Source organism: Acomys russatus, chromosome 28 (assembly GCF_903995435.1).
Source record: "Acomys russatus chromosome 28, mAcoRus1.1, whole genome shotgun sequence".
NCBI lineage: Eukaryota > Metazoa > Chordata > Mammalia > Rodentia > Muridae > Acomys > Acomys russatus.
In genome coordinates this window covers 33,673,549-33,697,153 of record NC_067164.1, presented here as the reverse complement: position 1 = coordinate 33,697,153, position 23,605 = coordinate 33,673,549, and the positions used below count along the sequence as shown (strand labels likewise).

General features: G+C 38.8%; 1 protein-coding gene across 1 annotated transcript in view; it reads left to right on the top strand.

Moving 5' to 3' along the window:
• Nucleotides 1-23,605, top strand: part of Slc16a7 (solute carrier family 16 member 7) — a 50,667-nt gene that overhangs the window by 21,821 nt on the left and 5,241 nt on the right. Inside the window, exon 2 of the mRNA XM_051170775.1 lies at nucleotides 21,330-21,473. Coding sequence (XP_051026732.1) covers nucleotides 21,330-21,473 — 144 coding nt within the window. The remainder of the gene's footprint in view (nucleotides 1-21,329; nucleotides 21,474-23,605) is intronic.

Below are 23,605 nucleotides of genomic sequence, written 5' to 3'. Positions count from 1 at the left end.
AGACGGGTTCCTATCACGGTTTGCATTTATCCTTGATGCAGAGTTCCTGGCCCTGATAGCCCAGCAGGACTAGTGGTGCTCCTTAGGCTTCTCCTTCAGGACCGCCTGCTCCTGTATCAGTGCCAGTGTGCCACTGCATTCCCTCCAGGGTCTCCCTAGTCTGTGTGGCCTTGCATTTCCCTCCAGGGTCTCCCTGGTCTGTGTGGCCTTGCGTTTCCTCCAGGGTCTCCCTGGTATGTGTGGCCTTGCATTCCCTCCAGGGTTTCCCTAGTCTGGCTTAGTGTACACGGCACAAAGAGCTTTTAGATTGAAGAAATGGGAAATGCTTTCCCATACCGTATGTGATAATGACCACCGTTCCTAGATTTCAACTCATTATTTGTGTGTTTATATAAGAACTGGAAAGGGGAAAGCCCACGAGGCTGCAACCATACACAAAGAACTATAGGCAACTAAGGAGAACTGGAAGCAGGAGAGGTGATCTTTCTCCACAGAGGATGCCAATTGCTGTTCAGTGTCAAAAAGGGCAGCCCTGAAGACCTACATACCAATAGCCTTATAGTGATTGAGCTGGTTATATTTAGGAATATATATGAATATATGCATATACATTAACAATTAGGGGAAAAAGAGGCCAGTGTCCCCTTCCCTCCACTGGAAGGTGCAGATTTCATGCTCCATAACAAGGCCAGCTTGGGAGTCTCTGCTAGGGTCACCACCATAGACTCCCGGGAGCCTACGCTGTCCTAGAGGTGCACCCCCAACAATTTCTCTTCTCTTTCCAAGTTCTTCCCCTCACCCCCTCTTCCCCTCTCAGACAACCTGATCCCGCCCCTGTTATCCTCCCTACTGCATCACTCAGTTCCCTCCCTCCTTCTACTTCAGATGTCTATTGTATTAACCATTCTGAGTGATACTCTGAATGCATCTTCCCTTAGGACTTCCTTGGCTTCTCTGAGTCTATGGATTATAGTATGTTTATCCTGTACTATATGACTAATATCCGCTTATAAGTGAATACATACCAAGTGTGCCTTTCTGGGTCTGAGTTACCTTACTCTGGATATTTTTTAGTTCCATCCATTTGCCTACAAATTTCATGATGCCCTTGCTTTTAATAGTTGAGTAGTATTCCATTGTGTAAATGTAGTATAGTTGTTGGTCTTTTTTTTTTTTTTTTTTTTTTTTTTTTATCCATTCTTTGGTTAAGGAGCATCTTAGTTGTTTCCTGTTTCTGGCTATTATGAATGAAACCTTCAACCAAAAATGTGTCTTTTCTACAAGAAGTATAGCGGTAAAGATGAAACAGAAGTTGAGGGAATGTCAAACCAGTGCCTAGCTCAGCTTGAGACCCACCCCACAGGAGAGGACAGACCACTATCACTATTAATGATACTCTGCTATACTTTCAGACAGGAGTCTAGCTAAACTGTCTTCTGAGATGCTTTGTTTAGCAGCTGATGGAGACAGGTGCAGAGAATCAAGGTCAAGCAATGGGCAGAGCTCAGGAAGTGTTGTGGAAGAGTGGGAGAAAGGATAGAGGGAGCCTAAAGAGGTCAAAGGCACCACAGGAAGACCTACAGAGTAATCGAACCTGGGCCACAGAGGCTCACAGGACCGAACCACCAACCAAAGAGCATGCACGGATTGAACCTAGACCTTCTACACATGTGTAGCAGATTTGCAGCTTGCTTATCATGTAGGTCCCCTAAAATTAGGAGTAAGGGCTGTCTCTGACTCTGTTACCTGCCTCTGGGTCACTTTCCCCTAAGTGGGCTGCTGTGTCATTCCCTCCTAAGAGAGGATATGCTTAAGTCCTGCAGTGACTTGAGATGCCAGGGTGGATTTTTATCAATGGGAGCCTCCTCTTCTCTGGGAGGAAGGAGCAGGGACAATGGGTGGAGGGTGTGTGAGGTCAGATCAGGATGGAAAGCGACTAAATAAATAAACGGAGAAAATGGGGGCCATAAATCAGAAGGAGGCTGGGGAGAGAGGAAAGGCAATAGAGAAATGTAATTATATTATAATCTCAAAGCTCTAAAATAGACCATGTCTTTTTAAAAAAAAGAATGATATCAAATTATATTCTCACAGAACCACCAGATTGACCATTTTTCTTATGACTTATTCCAGAGATACTGGATTTATGAAATGTGTCCACATCAACCCAAGAGTATCTCTCTGTCCTATCTTACTTTGTACAGTACACTAAGAAGAGCTCAGTTAACAAAAGGGCACACACAGAACACTGTGAATCCTTATTATCAACCTCATCTGTTCTAGATATTCAGGTGACCTGGGAGGTCATGCTGAGGTGTGAAATCCTGCAGAGTGTTTCTCAGTCTCTTTAATTTGTTTATTTATTCACCTTACATCCAGATCATAGCCCCTCCCTCCTCTCTTCCCAGTCCTACCCTGCCTCCTTTCCCCACCCCCTCCCGTATTCCTTGGAAAAGGGGAGCCCAACTAACCTCCCCCCCCTCCAGCACATTAAGTCACATCAGGGCTGAACACTTCCTCTTCCACTGTGGCCTGGTGAGGCAGCCATGCCAGAGGGGAGTGATCGAAAAGCAGACAGTGGAGTCCTTGTTAGAGTCAGCCCAGGCCCCTCTTACTAGAGGACCTGCATGAGGTCTGAGCTGCCCATTGGCTACCTCTGTGTAGGGGCCGAGGTATAGTCCACGCATGGTCCTTGCTTGGTGCTTCAGTCTCTGCTTCAGTGCTCCTCTTGACCCTGATAGGTTGGCACAGTTGGTCTTCTTGCAAAGCACCTGTCACCTATGGTCCTTCTATCCTTCCCCCACTTTTCCACAAGACTCCCTAGCTCTGTTCAGTGTTTGGCTGTGGGTCTCTGTATCTGGATTTGCCTCTTCTTAGTCTTAGTCTGGCTTGGGTTGGCAGGACTCTGAGGAATCCTGAGGGTTTGCTCCATCTAGTGGAAGTAGTTCTTGATCGTGGGTAATGCCTTCACCAAGTAAACAGCCTGGATAAAGTGATTTACTCAGTGAGACAGAGTAGAAATAAGGGTTCATGGAAATTAGAAGAGATCTTAAGAGGGAGGGGTGTTTTTGCCTGGAATTGACATGATTTGTTTACGAACGACTGTCTCACAGAGACAGTCGAGGGTGAGTTTTGATGATTGATTTTTGTTTTAGCCATAACTTTTAAAAGATTATGTATTAACATCACATGGTGAAACTGGTGCTGAGCAGTAACTTGTGGCTTGGTCAGTGAGGCCAATGGAAGCACAAGGAACTGTTAACATAACAAAAAACATACTGTAACTGGACTGTTATCCCAGTTGTAAGGGGAGGTTAGTCAACACTAGGAAGCCTGGCTCTTGAAAACTAATGTGGAATTAAAGTATTTCTCAAGCGTTGTCACCCTCTTAGCTCTTATATCTGGTGAAGGACACCTGACTCTTCTGTCTCTCTTTCTCAAAGGCAGACAAGGATGATAGTAGCCAAAGAGAGCATCTTATTTCCGATTAACATGGCAGTGGATCCTGTGGTTCTTAAAAGCTCTGGGTCATTTCTTCATAGCCATCCCCTTCCTCACCTCTTCATGTGTCCTGCGGGTTTAAAGTTAGGATGCCTTACTCATTTCTCAAACAGTTCTTACTGCATGTTTTTTTAAATCTATTTACCAACTCCAAACTCTGACAAAGGTCGCACCTCTGTTCTTGTTCTTAAACTATAGAGGGTCTGGCATTCATCCTACCCTTTGTTGCTACCTCAACCTTTTCCTTGGCACTATCTTACTGAGGACAGCTGGTCGTCTTAGAGGCGTACACTGTAGCCTTGCCTCTGAGGAAGGAAGGGGCTGACACCTGGCCACAGGCAAAAGGCCAGTGAACACTGAGCTTACACTCTAAGAATTGTGACCTTTAAGTGCAAAAGAATCTGTTGAGTGTCTCAAATGCTCCTTAGAGACATCTGTGTCCAGGGCACCTCCAAAGAGTGTACTGCACAAAGTGGATGGTGTTGCAACACTTTGAAAACCTTTTGTGTTTGCAAGTGTGCTGCAAGGAAGTGAACACCCTTCAGAGCTAGGCCAGAACCTTCTCGTTCATAGCGCTTTTTTCTAGGTAATTGTTAGAAATAATAGCTTTACTATGGTATCTTGTAGATGCTTATTAAAAATAAGGCAAAAAGAAGAAGGGAGGGCTCAGTGGTTAAGAGCACTGGCTGCTCTTCCAGAGAACCGGACTTCCACATGACAGCTCACAAATGCTCAGTTACAGGGATCTACTGCCCTCTTTTGGCTTCCACAGGCAACAGTCATGCATGCACATTGATGCATAGACATACATACAGGCAAAACACTCACTCATACACATAAAATAACTATTTTTTTAATCTGGAAAATTAAGTCTGGAAATAGAATGAAGTGCTCCATTTTTTCAGAAGGAAGATCGGGGTATGCTTTCCTTAGGGTCACATGCTAGTGCAGCCACAGTTGTTAGTTACTAGGTTCCATTTCACTCAGTCTTAGAGCTCTTGCAAGAAGCAGAAAGGCATTGACTTGAACCCTTGAGAGCTCCTGAGGCCAGTCGGGAACTGTGAGAAGTAACTTTACACTATTGATTTGTTGGTTTACAGCTAATTTTAGGATGAAGAGGAAAGAAGAGACTTAATGTTCAGATTGCTGCTGGCTATTCCTTCATGGGCCAAAGGCCCACATAGAAAGGAAGTGAGAAATCACTAGGAAGGAATCAACAGAGATTTGTAATAAAGAAATAGAAATTAAATCATGGAAAATATGCTAAAGATATTTGATGAGACTCTAGGGAGACATTTAAAATAATCAAGAGGTTACAGAAGTTATCATGATCTGAGAAAACAAAAAAGAAAGAGGTGGAGGAGGAGGGGAAGGAGTGAAAGAAAAAACAAAAGAAGAACAAATATTCCTGCAGAAAACCATCAGTGCTATTTATCAGTAAGAGATTCTCCTGAGATCTTTCAGGCTGTGCTAAGTGTAAGAATGGATAGTTGTGATGTTGTGCCTCCAGCAATGTCTTTATCAAAGATAAGTACAATTGGATGTTCCCTTTCCTTCAGTATGTCTTGCATATCTGTGTAAATGCACGCACCATTAATTATCTTCATCATTTCCAAGGTTTAGTTTTATTTGGTGACTACAGTGACAGAGTATGGAGTTCCAGAAAAGATCTCTCCCCACATGGGACGTCGTGTGTATCTGAATATTATCTAAGTAGAAGATTTGGTGCACAGAAACTGTCATATAAAGGTGCCACATCTGGATGAAAGAGTAATTCCTGTGGTTCCACGAGAGTCTGTATGGATGCGAGTTATTCAAGTATCTCTCACTGTGTTCTTTCACTAGTAACTAGCAACGCTGAAGTACTAAGAGAAAATTGGAATGTTTAAACCAAAAGGGGAAAGATTTTTAAATTATAGGAGAATCAGAAAGATGAGGATTGGCTTGAGTTCAAGTCTATCCTGGGTTACATAGTGAGTTCTAGGCTAACCTGAAAAAGAAATAGAGAGCAACAAAAAATGAACGGGCTAGTTTATTTTTAGTCATGATAGAATTCTACAGGAACTTCCTATCTGCATCTAAACCACACGGAAAATAATTGTGTTTTCTCTTCAAAGAATATTGATAAGGCACATAATGGCATTTCTTAGGCATGAGGAGGTCCTTGACGTCTCATCCCCCTGGGCTCCCCACATCCAAGGAAAGCAGTACTGAGTGTGATTCCTCTAACAAATAATGAATAGTCTGCTACTAGGGAATAAACAGACAAATATATGTATGTATACATATGATATTAGAACAATATGAAAGGAAGGCTCTAAAATTACTATTTAAACAGAAAATACACAATTGTTGTACTGCATTGTAAGAAAATTAACAAATTCTACATTTAAACAAACCAGTACTTAAAAAACCATAGGGATAAAACAAATTATCATTAAATCAATGATTCAAATTATATTAGCACATGTTTAGAATTTGTGATCTTGTCCCTTCTTATTGGCTAAATGGAACAAAATATAGAAAGACAAAGTGTAAAAGTCATACATCTGAAAGAGGCTGGGTGCAGTGTTTGGGTTATTTAAAACACATGCAGATTAGAAGCATTAGCATTCCTTCAGTGTGACAGTCTTGAAGTATTTGGGTTAGTAAACATACTACATACTTTATACGTGTGCCTTGCTCTTTGCAGTGGACCATATACAATCTAAGTGACGTTGGCACTCCTTCTAATAATCAATTTTATAACAACTACAGAAAAGAATAATTCACCTTAATTCCTTGGTAACATTTGAAGAGCCAATCTCAGGTAACATATACTTACAACAATAAAAGGAAGTTTTTGATAATGACCTTAGAAAACTAGAGGGAAGAATATTTATAGTTAGATTGGATTTTTGTCTAAAGAGTATTGTGTCCTATGTGTGTGGGTGTTATGTTTCCATGTACCACATACTTTACAAAGGAAGAGTAGAACTACCTGCTTTAGTTTTATGACTGGTGAAATGAAACCAACACCAGGCTACACTCTGCAGGCAGAGATTCTTCATCCCATATAATTGTTGCAGAGGATCAGTTCATTCGCTGTAATCTATAGCTAATGGCATACAATAATATTGATTAAGACAATAAAGCTGGGAGAAATGGAATATTCAGTGGTGAATGAAACTAGTCTCTAATGACTATTCTGTTTATGGGTGCATGATGCAGATCTTAAAAACAGCAACTGCTCTCTGTTTCTAAATATCATAGATTTTAACACTTTTCCCAACTGATAGTCATCCATCCCCTTTCAGTGCACAGCCACATCTCTGTTCCTCTCTATTTTAAGATAGGCCTGTAATTCACACTGGGTTGGGTTTTTAATGTCCTTCACTTGAAAAAATGAAAATATATTCATTTGTCATAGTGCTATAAGATAACATTTAATTATTTCTATGTCTTCTAGCTTGTGGGACTTAACAACAAAACTGTCATCTTGTCTATAATATGACAGGGAATTATTTGAGGGTCATTGCGTCTTTACTATAACATTTCTAGGCAGTTGTCTTTTGTGTATTTAAGGAAAACTTTTGTACAATCTCAACCAGACATCTATTAATCCACTGTGTGTATATTTAGTGTGACTCTAAGCCAGTAAAATTAACTTTTTTTCCCAAGAATTATAAAACCAAACAAGCATCCTACAGCACATATGAAAAACTATGAAGGGATATATAGGCATTATTAAATCTAACCATCATCCCATCTACAAATCTACTTCCTGTCTATTAAGATTAATTCTTCACATTAGAGTACCAGAAACATTTGCAGTTCTTTAAATCAGTATGTTTTTTTATTGTTCATGGAATAAAATTTGAATCACATCCATGAGCCTCCTCTTCTTTTTAAAATATTTTTACATATACATTTATATCATTACACATATATGCAATAAACTACCTATAACCAGAACCATGACACAATCAGGAATTATATAAAGGTTACATTCTTAGTATTTTGGCTATTTGTATGTGGCCGTCTTGAAGAAAACATCTTTACTACCTTGGTGCATCTAGAATTCTGAATGTAAATCACTTTCCATCACATCTTGTCATTATTAACTTTTTTGTCATTATCAACTTAAAACACCTATCTAGACCTAAAAACATCTTAAGCCCTAAAACAACTAAGCTTCATTGCTAAACTAAGCTACCTGGCCTACAAACCTATCAGAGACTTGAGAAGGAATAAACTTGATTACCTGAGTATGTCAGGAGTGCAGGTTAGTAGCTTTCCAAATGAGAAGACGACAGAGACAGTTTGCTACCTGAATAGTCACCCAAAACTATGATGTTGGAGCATCTTCTTCAGCCTTCGGGCCCAATATAATCTGACAGACATGTTAGTCAGGCAGGAACTATTGAGGACTTGCTTCCCCTGTCTTCTTAACTGGCTCTTGATTGTAGATAGGAATACAAGCAAGCAACTGAGGCATTTCCTTCAAGTTTTACTTCGTAGATTAATTGCACTTACTTTTTATCATTTGCTTTTAGACAATAAGCACTTATGTAAAAAGCCAGTCCGGATGTTATGGCCCTTAATACACCTGTATTAGGAAAGTGGACACCGGCATGTTTTTGGAGATTGATGGTTGGTTAGTATTCTCAAATCAGTTTGCTCCAGGTTTAGTGAAGGACCCTTTCTCAAAAGCTAGAGCAGAGAACAATTGAAGAAGGCATCTGACATCGTCCTCTGACTTTCACATGCACAAGTTTATGCACATGAGCACATTGTAGATAGGTACTTTCAGGTACACACACACACACACACACACACACATACATTACACACACACACCCCATACATTACACACACACGCAGACACATTACACACACGCACAGTAGGCTATCTAGTGTCCTCATCATTAATTATATATTGGGTAAATAATGTATATGGATTGTTTTATTAGATATTAAACTGGGAGGACTGTAAAGAACTAGTCAAATACTTTAGCTACTTTATACACTCTAAAACATTCACCTGTCTTAGAATTAAAATGTTGAACTGAAGGCACTCTGTAAGATGTGCCATGTTTCGATTTACTGACTGAGTATTTGAAGTTCTTGATGGGCACAACCATCAAAATAACAGAAAAATTGGAGTGAATTTTTACAGAACTGGAATGGTTTATTGTTAAATGTGTGGTTATAATATTTAGGGGTTTGGTTTGAATTTCATAGCATTACAAACATTTGTTCCTTCGGGTTCTGGCAATGGGTTCATGATTCCTGGAGCATTTTGATGTATAAGCTTTCTGCTCATGCTCTGCATGTGGTTCATTGTGTTGTGACTTGTGAGATCTGACTAGCCTTAGCTTCCATTGTAGTAATCTACAACTACCATAGAACACAGTACTTCACCTTTACTCCTGGTGTTATTTGAAACATTTGCTGATTTTATTATTACTTTTACCTTTTGACTAGCCAAAAACAAAAAGTTTAATTTTTTCTTTAGTGATCATAACAACAACAAACTTTAGTTCAGTTTAATTTGATTATTAGATTTACTTCTGAAAAATATATGTCTCTACCCCTTCTTCCGCAATGATCCCTGACCATTAGGTGCTGCAATATCCAGTTGCATGCAATTAACATTATACAGGCTGCATGTACATACATGTATGTATGTATAATGTGTAATATGTACATATATGTATGTATATAAACTCAGCAATTAAAAAGAGGCCATGTGTTTGAAAGAGAGATAGAAAGAGAGGGGGTAGCACAGGAGGGTTTGGAGGGAGTAAAAGGAAGGGTGAAATGAGTTAATTATATTAAAATATAAAATATAAAAAATTAAAAAGTGATTTTTAACTGCCTGGCATAATGGCACAGGCCTGTAATCTCAGCACTTAGGAGGCAGAGGCAGGTGGATATCTATGAGTTTGAGGCCAGCCTGGTCTACATGGTGAATCCAGGACAGCCAGGGCTACACACAGAAACCCTGTCTCAAAAACCACCACCAACAACAACAACAAAGTGATTTTAAGAAGCAAATCTAGAGCAGTGTATACCTTGACAAATGTCTATCCTCTTTCAGTCCACATTAACTGGGAAAATATGTGTTCTTCCTAAGAAACAGAAGCAAATGCCTAGAGCCTAGGCAGAGTTATGTGGGAAACACACCAAAATTTCCAAACAGCTTCATAATAGGTCTTTATGTTTTTTCCAAATGTTTGTCTATGACATGCCTTGGCATTAAGACTCTGAAAATAAGTTCATAGGTATCTGTGATTATTTTTCTTATTTATTTAATAAAAATGAAATGTTTTCATTTGTAGAAGGAGTAGAAAATACTCCTATTTCAAATGCACTCTTGCTGGTTCTGACCTATTTAAAAATTGTTATATATTATTATTCCCTCACATTATACTCTGATTGTTATTTCCTTGCTCATATCTTCCCATTCCCACCCTCCCTTCCTCTTCTGCCCTATTTCCCTCTCATAGACCTCTGATGGCGAGGTGTAGGAGGTAGGGGACATCTCCCCCATAGTCTGACCACAGCCTATCAGGTCTCATCAGGATAGCCTGCATCCCCTTCCATCATGTGCCCTCAAGGCATCACTCCTTCCCCAGCCAAGGCAATTTGATCAAATGGCTGGCATCACAGTTCATGTCGGAGGCAGCCCCAGCTCCTCGGTCCTCAGCCCTGCTCTGACCTCTGTGGAGAATGAGCTGTCCATCAGCTATATCTGAACAGGGATCCTTGGTTGGTGCATCAGTTTTTGCAGGCTCCCTCCGGGTCCAGATTCACCAGCCGTGATGGTCTCCTTGTAGAGCTCCTGACCTGACCCCTCCAGGTATTTCCGTCACCCCACTCTTCTATACAACTCTCAGCACTCAGCAGAGAGTTCAGCTGCAAGTCCTAGCATCGGTAAGAGGATTTTATATATGCGTGAGGGGCACCTAGCTACATCTAATCATTGACCTTCCTCTAATCTAATACATGTTGTCAGTATCTTCCTCACCTTTAAGCTGTTTCACATCATGGCTCTATGATATTAGTGGCATCTACAGGCATCAGATTCTCATGAAAACATCTAGAGGTGTATATTATGATTTTCAAAATAATTTTATAGGATCTCCCATACAACTTGTTCCTGTATGAATTACCTTCAAAATTTTACATCCAGGGAAGTGTCTGATCATGGCATTAAGTCACCAAAGCAGCATATAATTATTATGCTTCATATAGAAACCCACAGCCAGTAAGTAAGAAATACAATCAGGGCTCAGCTAAGAATGAGGCAGAAGTGTGTCTCTTGGGCTAGCACTAGTATTTTCTGCAACACAGCCTATTTTTTCCTCTAAAAATTAATCCAATGAATAGAAAATGTAATATATAAATATTATGTCAAGTGCAGTATTTTATGAACTGTGCATCACACATGGAAAAGAATTTCAATCATACCAGCCAGAAAAAGAAAATGACATTTCACAGGAGTGACAGCAGAGAGCTAGAGCTCTCTTTCAAAGCCACTACTTTGAATCCTGTTTCTTTATGTATAGCATGGAAATTGTGTATAGTTTCCGAAGCCCAAGAAGACTGTAAGGATTAAATGTACTTTTATATCTAAAGTAATGCTGCATGTTCACAGGGTCTTTTCATTATTGTTTAAGCAGCCATGGCAGCCTTCAAGAGGTGGGATGATTTCCTGCCAGAAAATAATGTGACCTCTAGACAGAGGAAATGTTTGATTTTCCTGCTCCTGTATAGAGAACATTAGATGATGGCTGCTGGGAACGGTCAATTTTCATTAGATGGTCCAAGCAGGCTGCCTGTGATGCAGTGGATGGGCCTGCTTTAATATAGAATATATGAAATTGGGCAGGAAAAATAAGAGGTAGGCTATAGAAGGAATTGGAGGGAAGAAGTAAGGTAGTTGAATGGAGCACATCATATTTATGTATAAAATTTTCTTTTTTTCCAAAAATCTTTAGTCTGAATTAATATTTTAGATAAGATGTTAGTTCTTCTGCCTTCTCTTTTCTCACAGAACACAATCAATTGTTTTCTTAAACAGATGTGATAATTAAAAGTAGTGGTCAAATGAATTTATAAATAAAATGTTATGGTAGAAGAGGACAAAATGAAGAGACATAAAAATATTTGTCATTTTAGCAAAGCAGAGTCACAAAAATTTCTCACAACCAGGCCAGTGGCAAGGATGGGGATTGATATTTGTAAATAAAAGAAAATAGAAATACATGTATTTTGAAAATGAACAGTAGATGCTGTTTAGATGTGGACTCATACAACTCTGCAGATAGGAATATTTATTATTGATTTAGCCAATAAGCATTATTTATCTATGTTATGTATAGAATATCATACTAATAACCATTAGTTGTATTAAACATTGTGATTACATGAATAATATATTGATTTTAAATATTTAGATTTATTGACAAAAACAAATTAAGTAAGTAATCATGAAAATAATCAGTCCTATGTCTGGGCAAAAAGACATTTTTGGTTGTGAAGCAAATTCATTGTGAATAAAACTCATGTGTCATCAGAATGTATGCTTTTCACATCTTCTTCTTTTTTAGTCTTATAAAAAAGCAAGCTGATAATATATCAAAGAGCCATGTCCCTAGGTGGTGGGGATTATTTTCAATGTCAGATGTCTCTTCAAGCTATTATTAAGCATTTTGGGATTGTTTCTATAAAAATGTCTTTATTTTGTATCATACCTTTAAGTTCTATTCACAGCTCCTACAAATTAGAAAGACTTTAGGAGATCCCTAAGTGTTAATAGTAGGAGGTAAAGAGTTTTGCTTATGTTTAAAAAGATCACTGATAAGGTAAATCTCATGGGAATAAAAAAAAAAAAGATTATATATGATATGAATATACCCATGCAGAATATCATTTAAGGTATGGAGTGTAAAACAAAATTAATGCATTAAGACTGGAAACTTCCCCACTTAACTCAGAGAGAGCGGCGTCCAGCCTGCGGCGCCATACCCTGCCCACATTGGAACAGTGCGCAGGATACTGAGCTGCTTGGGTCCGCCTAGCTCAGAGAGAGTATGTGCAACCCGTGGCGCCAAAGCAGGCACACTTTGGAACAGAGTGCAGGATACTGAGCTGCTTGGGCCCACTTAACTCAGAGAGAGAAGCATCCAGCCTGCGGCGCCATACTCTCCCCACTTTGGAACAGTGCGCAGGATACTGAGCTGCTTGGGTCCGCCTAGCTCAGAGAGAGTATGCACAACCTGTGGCGCCAAACCAGGCACACTTTGGAACAGAGTACAGGTTACTGAGCTGCTTGGGTCCATCTAGCTCAGAGATAGCAGCGTGCAGCCAGCGGGGCCATACCGGGCCCATATTGGAACAGAGCGCAGGGCCTGAGCCTGCAGATCCCAGCAGTTAGAACCTAGTGTGGTCACTACACACAGCCTCGGCAGGATCTCCCACCACCTCGGGAAAGGCTGGACACCCCAGAGGTGTCTATATGCTGGTTTAAAAGGCGCATTTAGCTCAGTGCGTCTGAGTTGGGCAAGGTCTGAGCTACAGGTCCGCGGGTAGTGCAGGCAACTGAGAACATCTTGCCCAATCAGAGCTTGCCAGCCTCGATCTGAGACCTCATAACAGCAGGCCTGAATCACAACACTAATGTGAAAGGAACCAGTCAGAAGCCTACTTCTGTTGACCCAGCCCAGAGCCTAAGGTGTAGAGCAAAGTCTCCAGGAGTGGAAACTAGGTCACCTGCCTGTGTCTGGAGGAAAACTACCTGATCCCTACAGGCAAAAGCACGTGACCAATAATCATTCATCAACTATCCACTCTCAACCAGTGAAGGTCACCAGAAGCTACCTCCCAACATCAGAGACACCAAAATGACAAGAGGACAGCGAAAGAATGCAAACAAAATCCAAAACAGTTTGGAATCTCCAGATCCCAACAAACACAATGAAAGCAACCCGGGGAACCCAAAAACAATTGAAATACAAGAAAATGACCTCAAGTCCTTAGTAAGGAAGATGATAATGGAAGAAAGGAATGAAATCTGTAAACAACTGTGGGAGGAGGTAACCAAGCAGGTGGAGGACATAAAAGAGTCATACAGAAAGGCACTGGAAGAATTTCAGGAAAATACAAACAGACAGATGAAGGAAATTAAAAAAAAAAAAAAAAACACTTCAAGATCTGAGGACAAAAAGGGAATCTATGATAAAGGAACACACAGAAGAAAAATGTGACCGAGAGACCGTAGAGAAGAAAGCAGCCAACAAAGAGACGGCCTTCTCAAACAGAATCCAGGAAACGGAGGAACGAATTTCGGGACTTGAAGATACAATTGTAGAACTGGAATCAACCATCAAGGAAAATGCTAAATCAGAAAAGTTCCTAACACAGAACATCCAAGAAATCAAGGACACCATGAAAAGAAGAAATCTGAGAATAATAGGCATTGAGGATAGAGAAGACGCCTGACTCCATGGCCCAGAAAATATCTTCAACCAAATTATAGAAGAAAATTTTCCCAATCTGAAGAAGGAGATGCATATGAACATACAAGAGGCCTATAGAACACCAAATAGAATAGATCAGAAAAGAAAATCTTCCCGCCACATAATAATCAAAACACAAAATATACAGACTAAAGGAAAAAAAATTAAAAGCTGCAAGGGAAAAAGACAGAATAACATACAATGGCAAATCTATCAGAATTACACCCGACTTCTCAGCTGAGACCATGAAAGCCAGAAGGGCATGGACAGAGGTCCTGCAAACCCTAAGAGACCAGAGATGCCAGACTAGACTACTGTACCCAGCAAAACTATCAATAACCGTAGATGGAGAAAACAAAATATTCCATGACAGAAACAAATTCAGTCAATACCTATCCACAAATCCAGCATTACAGAAGCTACTAGAAGGAAAACTCCACCACACAGGAATGAGTTACAACCAAAACTACACAGAAAATAGATAACTACACCATTGCAAAATCACAACCTCACAAACCCTCAACTTAAACATCAAAATGAAAGGTCTTAACAGTCACTGGTCATTAATATCTCTGAACATCAATGGTCTCAATTCTCCAATAAAAAGACATAGACTAACAGAATGGTTGCATAAACAAGACCCAACATTCTTCTGCATCCAAGAAACACATCTCACCCACAAGGACAGACATTACCTCAGGGTAAAAGGCTGGGAAAATATATTCCAAGCTAATGGTCACAGGAAGCAAGAAGGTGTAGCCATCCTAATATCCAACAAAATAGACTTTCAACCAAAATTAATCAAAAGAGACGAGGAAGGACACTTCATACTCATCAAGGGTAAAATCAACCAAGATGACATCACAATTCTGAACATCTATGTTCCAAATACGAGGGCACCCACATTTGTAAAAGAACTATTAACAAAGCTTAAACCACTCATTGATTCCAACACATTAATAGTGGAAGATTTCAACACTCCACTTTCACTAAAGGATAGGTCTTTGAAACAGAAACTGAGCCGAGAAATCACATCACTAAACAACACCATGAATCAAATGGAGCTAACAGATGTGTACAGAACTTTCCACCCAAACACAAAAGACTATACTTTCTTCTCAGCACCCCATGGAACCTTCTCCAAAATTGATCACATTGTAGGTCACAAAGCAAGCCTCAACAGATACAAGAATATTGAAATAATACCTTGTATCTTATCAGATCACCATGGTCTAAGGCTGGATTTCAACAACAACAGAAATAACAAAAAGCCTACTCACACATGGAAACTAAACAACTTTCTACTTAATGACACGTGGGTCATGGAAGAAATAAAAGAAGAAATAAAAGACTTCCGGAAATTCAATGAAAATGAAGGAACAACATACCCAAATTTGTGGGACACATTGAAAGCAGTGCTAAGAGAAAAATTCATAGCACTAAGTGCCTTTAAAAAGAAATTGGAAACATCCCACATAAGCAACTTAACAACACATCTGGAAGCCCTAGAAAAGAAAGAAGCAGAATCACCCAAGAGGAGCAGACGTCTGGAAATAATCAAACTCAGGGCTGAAATTAACAAATTAGAAACTAAGAAAACAGTCCAAAGAATCAACAAAACCAAGAGCTGGTTCTTTGAGAAGATCAACAAGATAGACAGACCGTTAGCCAAACTAACTAAAAGGCAGAGAGACAGTATTGAAATCAACAAAATCAGAAATGAAAAGGGAATCATAAGATCCTACTTTGAAGGCATATACGCCACAAAATTTGAAAATCTAAGGGAAATGGACGATTTTCTTGATCAAGTTCACTTGCCAAAGTTGAGTGAAGAACAGATAAACAAGCTAAATAGTCCCATTTCCCCTACAGAAATAGAAGCAATCATCGATAGTTTCCCAACTGAAAAAAGACCAGGGCCAGATGGTTTCAGTGCAGAATTCTACCAGACCATCAAGGGTGAGCTAATACTGATACTATTCAAGCTACTCCAAAAGATAGAAATGGATGGAAAATTACCAAATTAATTCTATGAGGCCATAGTCTCATTGATACCTAAACCTCACAAAGATTCAACAAAGAAAGAGAATTTCAGACCAATTTCTCTTATGAACATTGATGCAAAAGTACTAAATAAAATACTTGGAAAACGAATACAAGAACACATCAAAGATATCATTCATCATGACCAAGTAGGCTTCATTCCAGGGATGCAGGGATGGTTTAATATACGGAAATCTATCAATGTAATTCACCATATAAACAAACTGAAAATAAAAAACCACATGATCATCTCTTTAGATGCAGAGAAAGTATTTGATAAAATCCAACACCCATTCATGTTTAAAGTTTTAGAGAGATCGGGGATACAAGGCACTTTCCTCAACATAATAAAGGCTATATACAGCAAGCCAATAGCCAAAATCAAAGTAAATGGTGAGATAGGCAAGGAAATTCCTCTAAAATTGGGAACGAGGCAAGGCTGCCCACTTTCTCCATATCTCTTCAATATAGTTCTTGAAGTCTTAGCCAGAGCAATAAGACAACAAAAGGAGGTCAAGGGTATCCAAATGGGAAAGGAAGAAGTCAAACTATCCCTATTTGCAGATGATATGATAGTGTACATAAGTGACCCCCAAAATTCCACCAGAGAACTCCTTCAGTTGATAAGCACGTTCAGCAAACCGGCTGGTTACAAAATTAACTAAAAAAAAATCAGTAGCCTTCCTATTACAAATCACAATCATACAGAGGAAGAAATTAGGAAATCTACACCCTTCATGTTAGCCACAAGCAATTTAAAATACCTAGGAGTAACTCTAACCAAGCAAGTGAAAAACTTGTTTGAAAAAAACTTTAAGTCCCTAAAGAAAGAGATTGAAGGTGACTTGAGAAGATGGAGGGATCTCCCTTGTTCGTGGATCGGGAGAATCAACATAGTAAAAATGGCCATTTTACCAAAAGGAATTTAAAGATTCAATGCAATCCCTATCAAAATACCTACACATTTTTTAAAGACATTGAAAGGTCAATTCTCAACTTTATATGGAAAAACAAAAAACCCAGAATAGCTAAAACAATCTTGTACAATAAAAGATCCTCAGGAGGAATCTCCATACCTGATCTCAAGCTGTACTATAGAGCAATAGTAATTAAAACAGCATGGTACTGGCACAGCAATAGGCTGGTTGATCAATGGAATCGAATTGACCCAGATATGAATCCACACACATATAGTCACCTGATTTTTGACAAATAAGCCAAATCTATTCAATGGAAAAAGGATAGCATCTTCAACAAATGGTGCTGGTCTAACTGGATTTCTACATGTAGAAAAATGCAATTGGACCCATACTTGTCACCATGCACAAAACTCAAGTCCAAATGGATTAAAGACCTCAATATAAAACCAGAGACACTAAATCAGTTAGAAGAAAAAGTGGGGAAGAGCCTGGAACACATTGGCACAGGAGACAACTTCCTGAACAGAACACCAACAGCCCAGGCCTTAAGGTCAACAATTAATAAATGGGACCTCATGAGACTGAGAAGCTTCTGTAAGGCAGGAGACACTGTCAAAAGAACAAAGTGACAGCCTAGAGACTAGGAAATAATCTTCACCAACCCTGCATCTGACAAAGGTCTAATATCCAAACTTTATAAAGAACTCAAGAAATTAAAAGCCACCAAACCAAATAACTCAATTGAGAAATGGGGCTCAGAATTAAACAGAGAATTCTCAACAGAGGAATATCAAATGGCTGAGAAACACTTAAAGAAATGCTCAACATCTCTAGTAATCAGAGAAATGCAAATCAAAACAACTCTGAGATTCCATCTTACACCCATGAGAATGGCTAAAATCAAACATTCAAGTGACAACACGTGCTGGCGAGGATGTGGAGAGAGAGGAACACTCCTTTATTGCTGGTGGGAATGCAAACTAGTACAGCCACTTTGGAAATCTATCTGGTGCTATCTCAGAAAACTGGGAATAGGGCTTCCTTAGGACCCAGCTATTCCACTCCTTGGAATATACCCAGAAGATGCTCCAGCACACACAAGAAAATTTGCTCAACTATGTTCATAGCAGCTTTATTCATAATTGCCGGAACATGGAAACAGCCTAAGTGTCCCTCAGTAGAAGAATGGATAAAGAAACTGTGGTACATTTACACTATGAAATACTACTCAACTATTAAAAACAAGGAATTCCCGAAATTTGTGGACAAATGGATTGAACTAGAAATGATCATAATGAGTGAGTTAACCCAGAAGCAGAGAGACTCAAATGGTATATACTCACTTATAACTGGACACTAGCCCAAGGGGCAGGTCCCATGAAAGTCTGCACCTACCAGGAAAGTGGGATAGAGGTGAGGACATCCTATTGAGACTCTAGGTGAGAAAAATATAGGGGATAGGGAAGTAGGTGGATCCAGAGGGTCCAAGAAACCTACAAGAGGAACATTATGATGGGTGGATCTGAGCCCAGGGGTTCTGCTTGATCAAAGGCACCAACCAAGGACAAAACGTGCAGCCATCATCAAACCCCTACCCAGATCTAGCCAAGGGACAGAACATTCTCCACAGTTAAGTGGAGACTGGGGACTGACTTTCACAGGATCTCTGGTGCCCCATATTTGGCCATGTCCCTTTGTTGGGGAGGTCCAATGGCACTCAGAGAAAGGATAGCGGACTACCAAGAAGAGACTTGATACCCTAGCACCATATTCTGGGGGAGGAAGTCCCCCTCAGTCACAGTCATAGGGAAGGGGGATTGGGGTGAAAGCGGGAGGGAGGGAGGAATGGGAGGATGCATGGGATGGGATAGAAAATGAGATGTAATATGAATTATTTTATTTTTCAATAAAATGTGTTAAAAAAAAAAGAAAAGAAAAGTCAACGGTTACATGAAAAAAAAAAAAAGGTTGGAAACTTCATTTAAGACTCCTTCTCTACAAAGGAACACCAACATCACTAAGTCTGTTTTCACAGCTCTCCTTATCTAATAGCAGCAATGAGAAAGCACTCATTGCGTGAGATTAATGCAACCTAGGGCCATAGATGTGTAACTGCTTGGCATACATTACAAATTAGGTTGTGATTTGTGGCTCAATTCCTCTTTGTATTTGTGAAATTTAGGCAAAGGTCCTTATCAATATAGTAATGAAGTATGTCATTTGTCCATGAGTTACTCAGGCACCTCACCAAAAATGGAACACAATATATAAGAGCTGAGCATGTATCAATTTGTTAGTCCTGGTAATTGATGAGCACCTTGGATTGTTTCGATTTTCTATTTATCATAATATCTATCATCATTCATAATGCATTTCATTCGTTTCTTTTCTAAATTAGAATATATTGAGGATTATAATGTGTTTTGCTTATTATTTTGTTCTTTATGTACGTCAGCTCGCTTTATTCTGAGAGCTTAGGCAATGAATTTAATTTAGCTGAATTAAGTTGAGTCAGTTAACTAATTTTGAGAAAAGAAACAGAAAAAAAAATCCATGAATCATCTACAACTGAGTTTAATAATTAATGATCACAATTTATTCTGATTGTCTTTTTCTCTTTCACTCAAAACTATTTAATCTAGCTATATGCCTTCCATGGAGGATGCTCATTTTATAATTAAAGGGTCATGTTAAGTATTATATAACATGCAATTCTTTTGTTTTTATCGCATCACTAAGGAAACTTTACCATATTAAGAACAGAGTTCTGCTACTTTCACCCATCTTAATCATTTATCCTTTACTTTTGTTTCCCAACCGCACTGTTTTGGAATACGTGTATTATATTAATTAGGTCTTTTAAAATGTTATCTTTTCTGCTGCTTTTAATATGAGGTTTTATATTGTTTTTGAGTCATCTCACTTGAAAATTAAATTGTAACTAATTATACTTGCATGAATGAATGTGTGTACAATAGTAACTGAATTTCAATGTATGTTAACTTTATCACATAAATATTCTCAAATGCAGCATGATTGGATGCAAGAAAATTTCAAATTGCCCTACAGGATAAGAATTTATTTTTCTAGACCAAATTTGGACCTCAATTCTGACCTAATGTGTATTTATTTCCCTTAAAGCAGTATCCCTAGTTTCATATGAAATATAATTTTAAGTTATAGATGAGATTTAAAAGGAAATTATTTCTAATTGGGAAGACTGTATAAAACAGACTTTCAGCAAATATGAGTTCAGTTTTTAAGTTACATTTGCATTTTTGCAAGACCAAAAATATTGTCCACTAAAGCAGAACACAATGCTTTAAGGTTTATAATTTATATTTTATAATGCCTTAAACAGCATCTCTGCACATAATTAAATATACATTATTTTAATGACCTTAATTATTTTTGAATGCTTATACTTGCATATACATTCACACAAATGCACTGGAAAATATATGTTAAATAAGCTGTGACATTTCTTCCTGAACCTTCTTAGGTAGGATCGCCTCATCCTGTGGGCAGCTTCATCCAAGAAGCCGCCCTCACTCTGTATGGTTTTATGCTGCTGCGTTCATGGTGTTGTGACAATAGGTCACATAATGAACATTGGAGTGAAGTCAGGATTCATTTTCATATTCTTTAAAATGGGAATTTATGGTCATGGAAATCATAGGATTTAATACAAAGTCCAAGCACGCGTAGCATGATAGCTGTACTAGTGATGTGCGATTGCCATGTGCACAGCAACAGCCAGCATCTTAAACGAAGGAAGCGTGGGCGTAAACGACAGCTCAGCATATACAGGGGGAGGAGGTGTTCCTCAGTCACAGTCCTAGGGGAGAGGAGTAAGGGGGAAATGGGAGGGAGGGGGAATGACAGGATACAAGGGATGGGATAGCCATTGAGATGTAATGTGAAGAAATTAATAATAATTAAAAAAAGACAGCTCAGAGGTAGTTCAAGCCCCTGAGAACCTGACATCTCATTATGACCTCTAAGGGTGGCATATACCGCACATGTGAGTGTTTACATTAAAGTGCATGCATACACAAGATAAAATAAATCCTTTAAAAATAAGTAAAATAAAATAGCTCTCCAGGTGTAAATGCCAATGTTTCTCTCTAGTTCCAGATAATCAGACCTTTGAGACAAGATCACCTTGGCCCAGGAATGCAAAACAAAAGTTAGAAACAGATCAGTCAATGTGGCATATTGGAAAGCCACAATTATATTATGTAGGGACTTATCTTCCTTGATCACTAAGCTGCAGTTTCTTAGCATTCAGAACAAAGAATATTAAGGATAAACCTTTGACCCCCTCAACTAATATGTTTTCATCACTTGTCTACCTCAGGTCCCATCAGTAGTGTCTTGGTGAATACGTATGGCAGCCGGCCAGTGGTGATGTGCGGAGGGTTATTATGCTGTATTGGAATGATCTCAGCTTCTTTCAGCAACACTGTGACAGAACTTTACCTCACCGTTGGCTTCCTTACCGGTAAGCCAATTTCTTTTTCATATAGACTGTTTGAAAGGGATGAATAAGAAACAATTCTAAATGTTCTGTTTGAGTTTGTTTTCTTGAAACAAGTCTATTGTTAGGTGGTTCTTTTTAATCTTATGCATTAAAATAGTACCTATGGTAGGACTAAACATTTCACTTTAAGAGATAATTTTTAAAAAATTCATTACATGGTTATTTGTGTGTCATCCTACAGATATGGAAGCAGAAGCTGCTTGAGTTGTTTTAACTTGGTCACTTTTTACTCTTGAGGGAGTTGTGGTGGTGGTGTGACTACCTCCTGGTGTAACAACTCTATAAAACATACTATTAGTCCTGTTTAGAGTATCTAACTTACCAGTAATAATAAGTTAAAAATAGATATTTTAAGACAAGTAGATATTTTCAGATAACACTGGTTAAACATGAACAACAAAAGTCTTGACAAGTTTGTTTTTAGCTCTTGCGCATTAGTCTGTCTCTCCCTTAGTGAAGTACTTACAAGCACTCTCGCAGACCTTGGGAATGACAACACTGTGACATCTGAGGGAGTCCCTTTCACTCAAAGCAACCTATACTGTGCAATATTTATATTCCTTATGAATAAATTTCATTTAAAAAATCTACATTTCATATTTTAAGAAAAATTGGACTTCAGTCTACTTAAGGCTACATCAACATTTCTTATTTTTGAGTGGAGATCAGTCTACATTTATACTTATTTGTACTTTGATGAAGAAAAACATAGCTTTAGAGGCCAATGAATAGCAGCCATTGTGGTAAATGCTTATAAAACCAGCACTGCAGAAACTGCACCAAGAGATTGTGAGTCCTTTGGTAGTTTGAGCTGCACAGTGAGTTCAAGACCCACCTGGGCTACATGCTGAGAACAAAGAGCTACAATAATAGTGATGATAATTCGTTGCTTTTGTAACCACTCTATGTTCCTCTCACATTTTTGTATGGCAAAACACATTTTTTATATTTTAAATATCATATCAAAATATTGCATGCCAGAGCTAAGCATTGTTATGAAAAGACTGTCCGTATGTCCTGTATACAGATACCCTGACGTTCCTGTATCTCAGCAGAGAAGACAAAGAAGGTGTAGTGTAGTAAGGATGCCATAGCTTTGATGTTCCTGTGTTTGAGCTGTCAGTAATTTCACTGCTATTTCAGTACAGCTCCATGTGTTTGAGTCTCAGAGGCCTGGTGTTTCTAGAATGAACCACTGTGTGGTGTTTTTAGAGTGGACCAATGTGTTTCACTTTACTTAGTTGGCATAACATGTAAAAGCAAAAAGTCCTCGTCTTTTTTGTAGGGATAAAATGAATAAAGATAAATGAAATACAATACCTGGGTCTTAGCTCAGCTTCCTCTGCTTACACACTACCTGCCCATAAAGTGATGAGAATCAGCCAATTGCACCCTTTCTGCATATCTCAATGATGTGCTTAAGGGACGTTGGAAAGGTTGCATCCTGTTTTTCCCTAAAGTATGGTTTTGGTTCATCCCACAGCTTTCAGAGGAAATTAAAGTCAGCAAACATCATCAAGCATTGGAGTACTTGTACTTAGTGCTGTGACCCCAGACGTTGAGTACTTAACTACTTAGGAATATACGGTTTCCGTTTATCCAAATGAGTAGGATGAAGGATTCTTACCTTAATACTGATTTTTAAAATAGAATAGTACCAGCGCTAGTGTAGCGGAAGAGCTTATTGTAAATCAGTTATATGCTTTTAAAGCATTATTCATCTAGAGTAGAATCATGTCTCGGTGATCTGCAAGATAACCTGTCTCTCAAAGATGGGAACCAGCAGGGCCAAGGATCTCATGGTTGGCACTTGTCCCCAATGAATCAACCAAAACTCCTGAGGATAAACTATACACCAACTCATAAAAGGAAATCATTTTTAATTAGGCCATGTGTAGATCTCTAGACTCTAAATTTAGAATGTGGTGGATGTGCATTGAAATAATGAAAGAAATTTATTTCTCAATTTTATTCTTGCACAATATTGAAAGAAATATGTGAACAGGTGGAAGATAGTTAAAAATTGTGACTGTTTTAGTCTGTTTAAAATTTGTTTTACTGTCAGAGCATAGTAGCCCCAATTTTAAATCTCA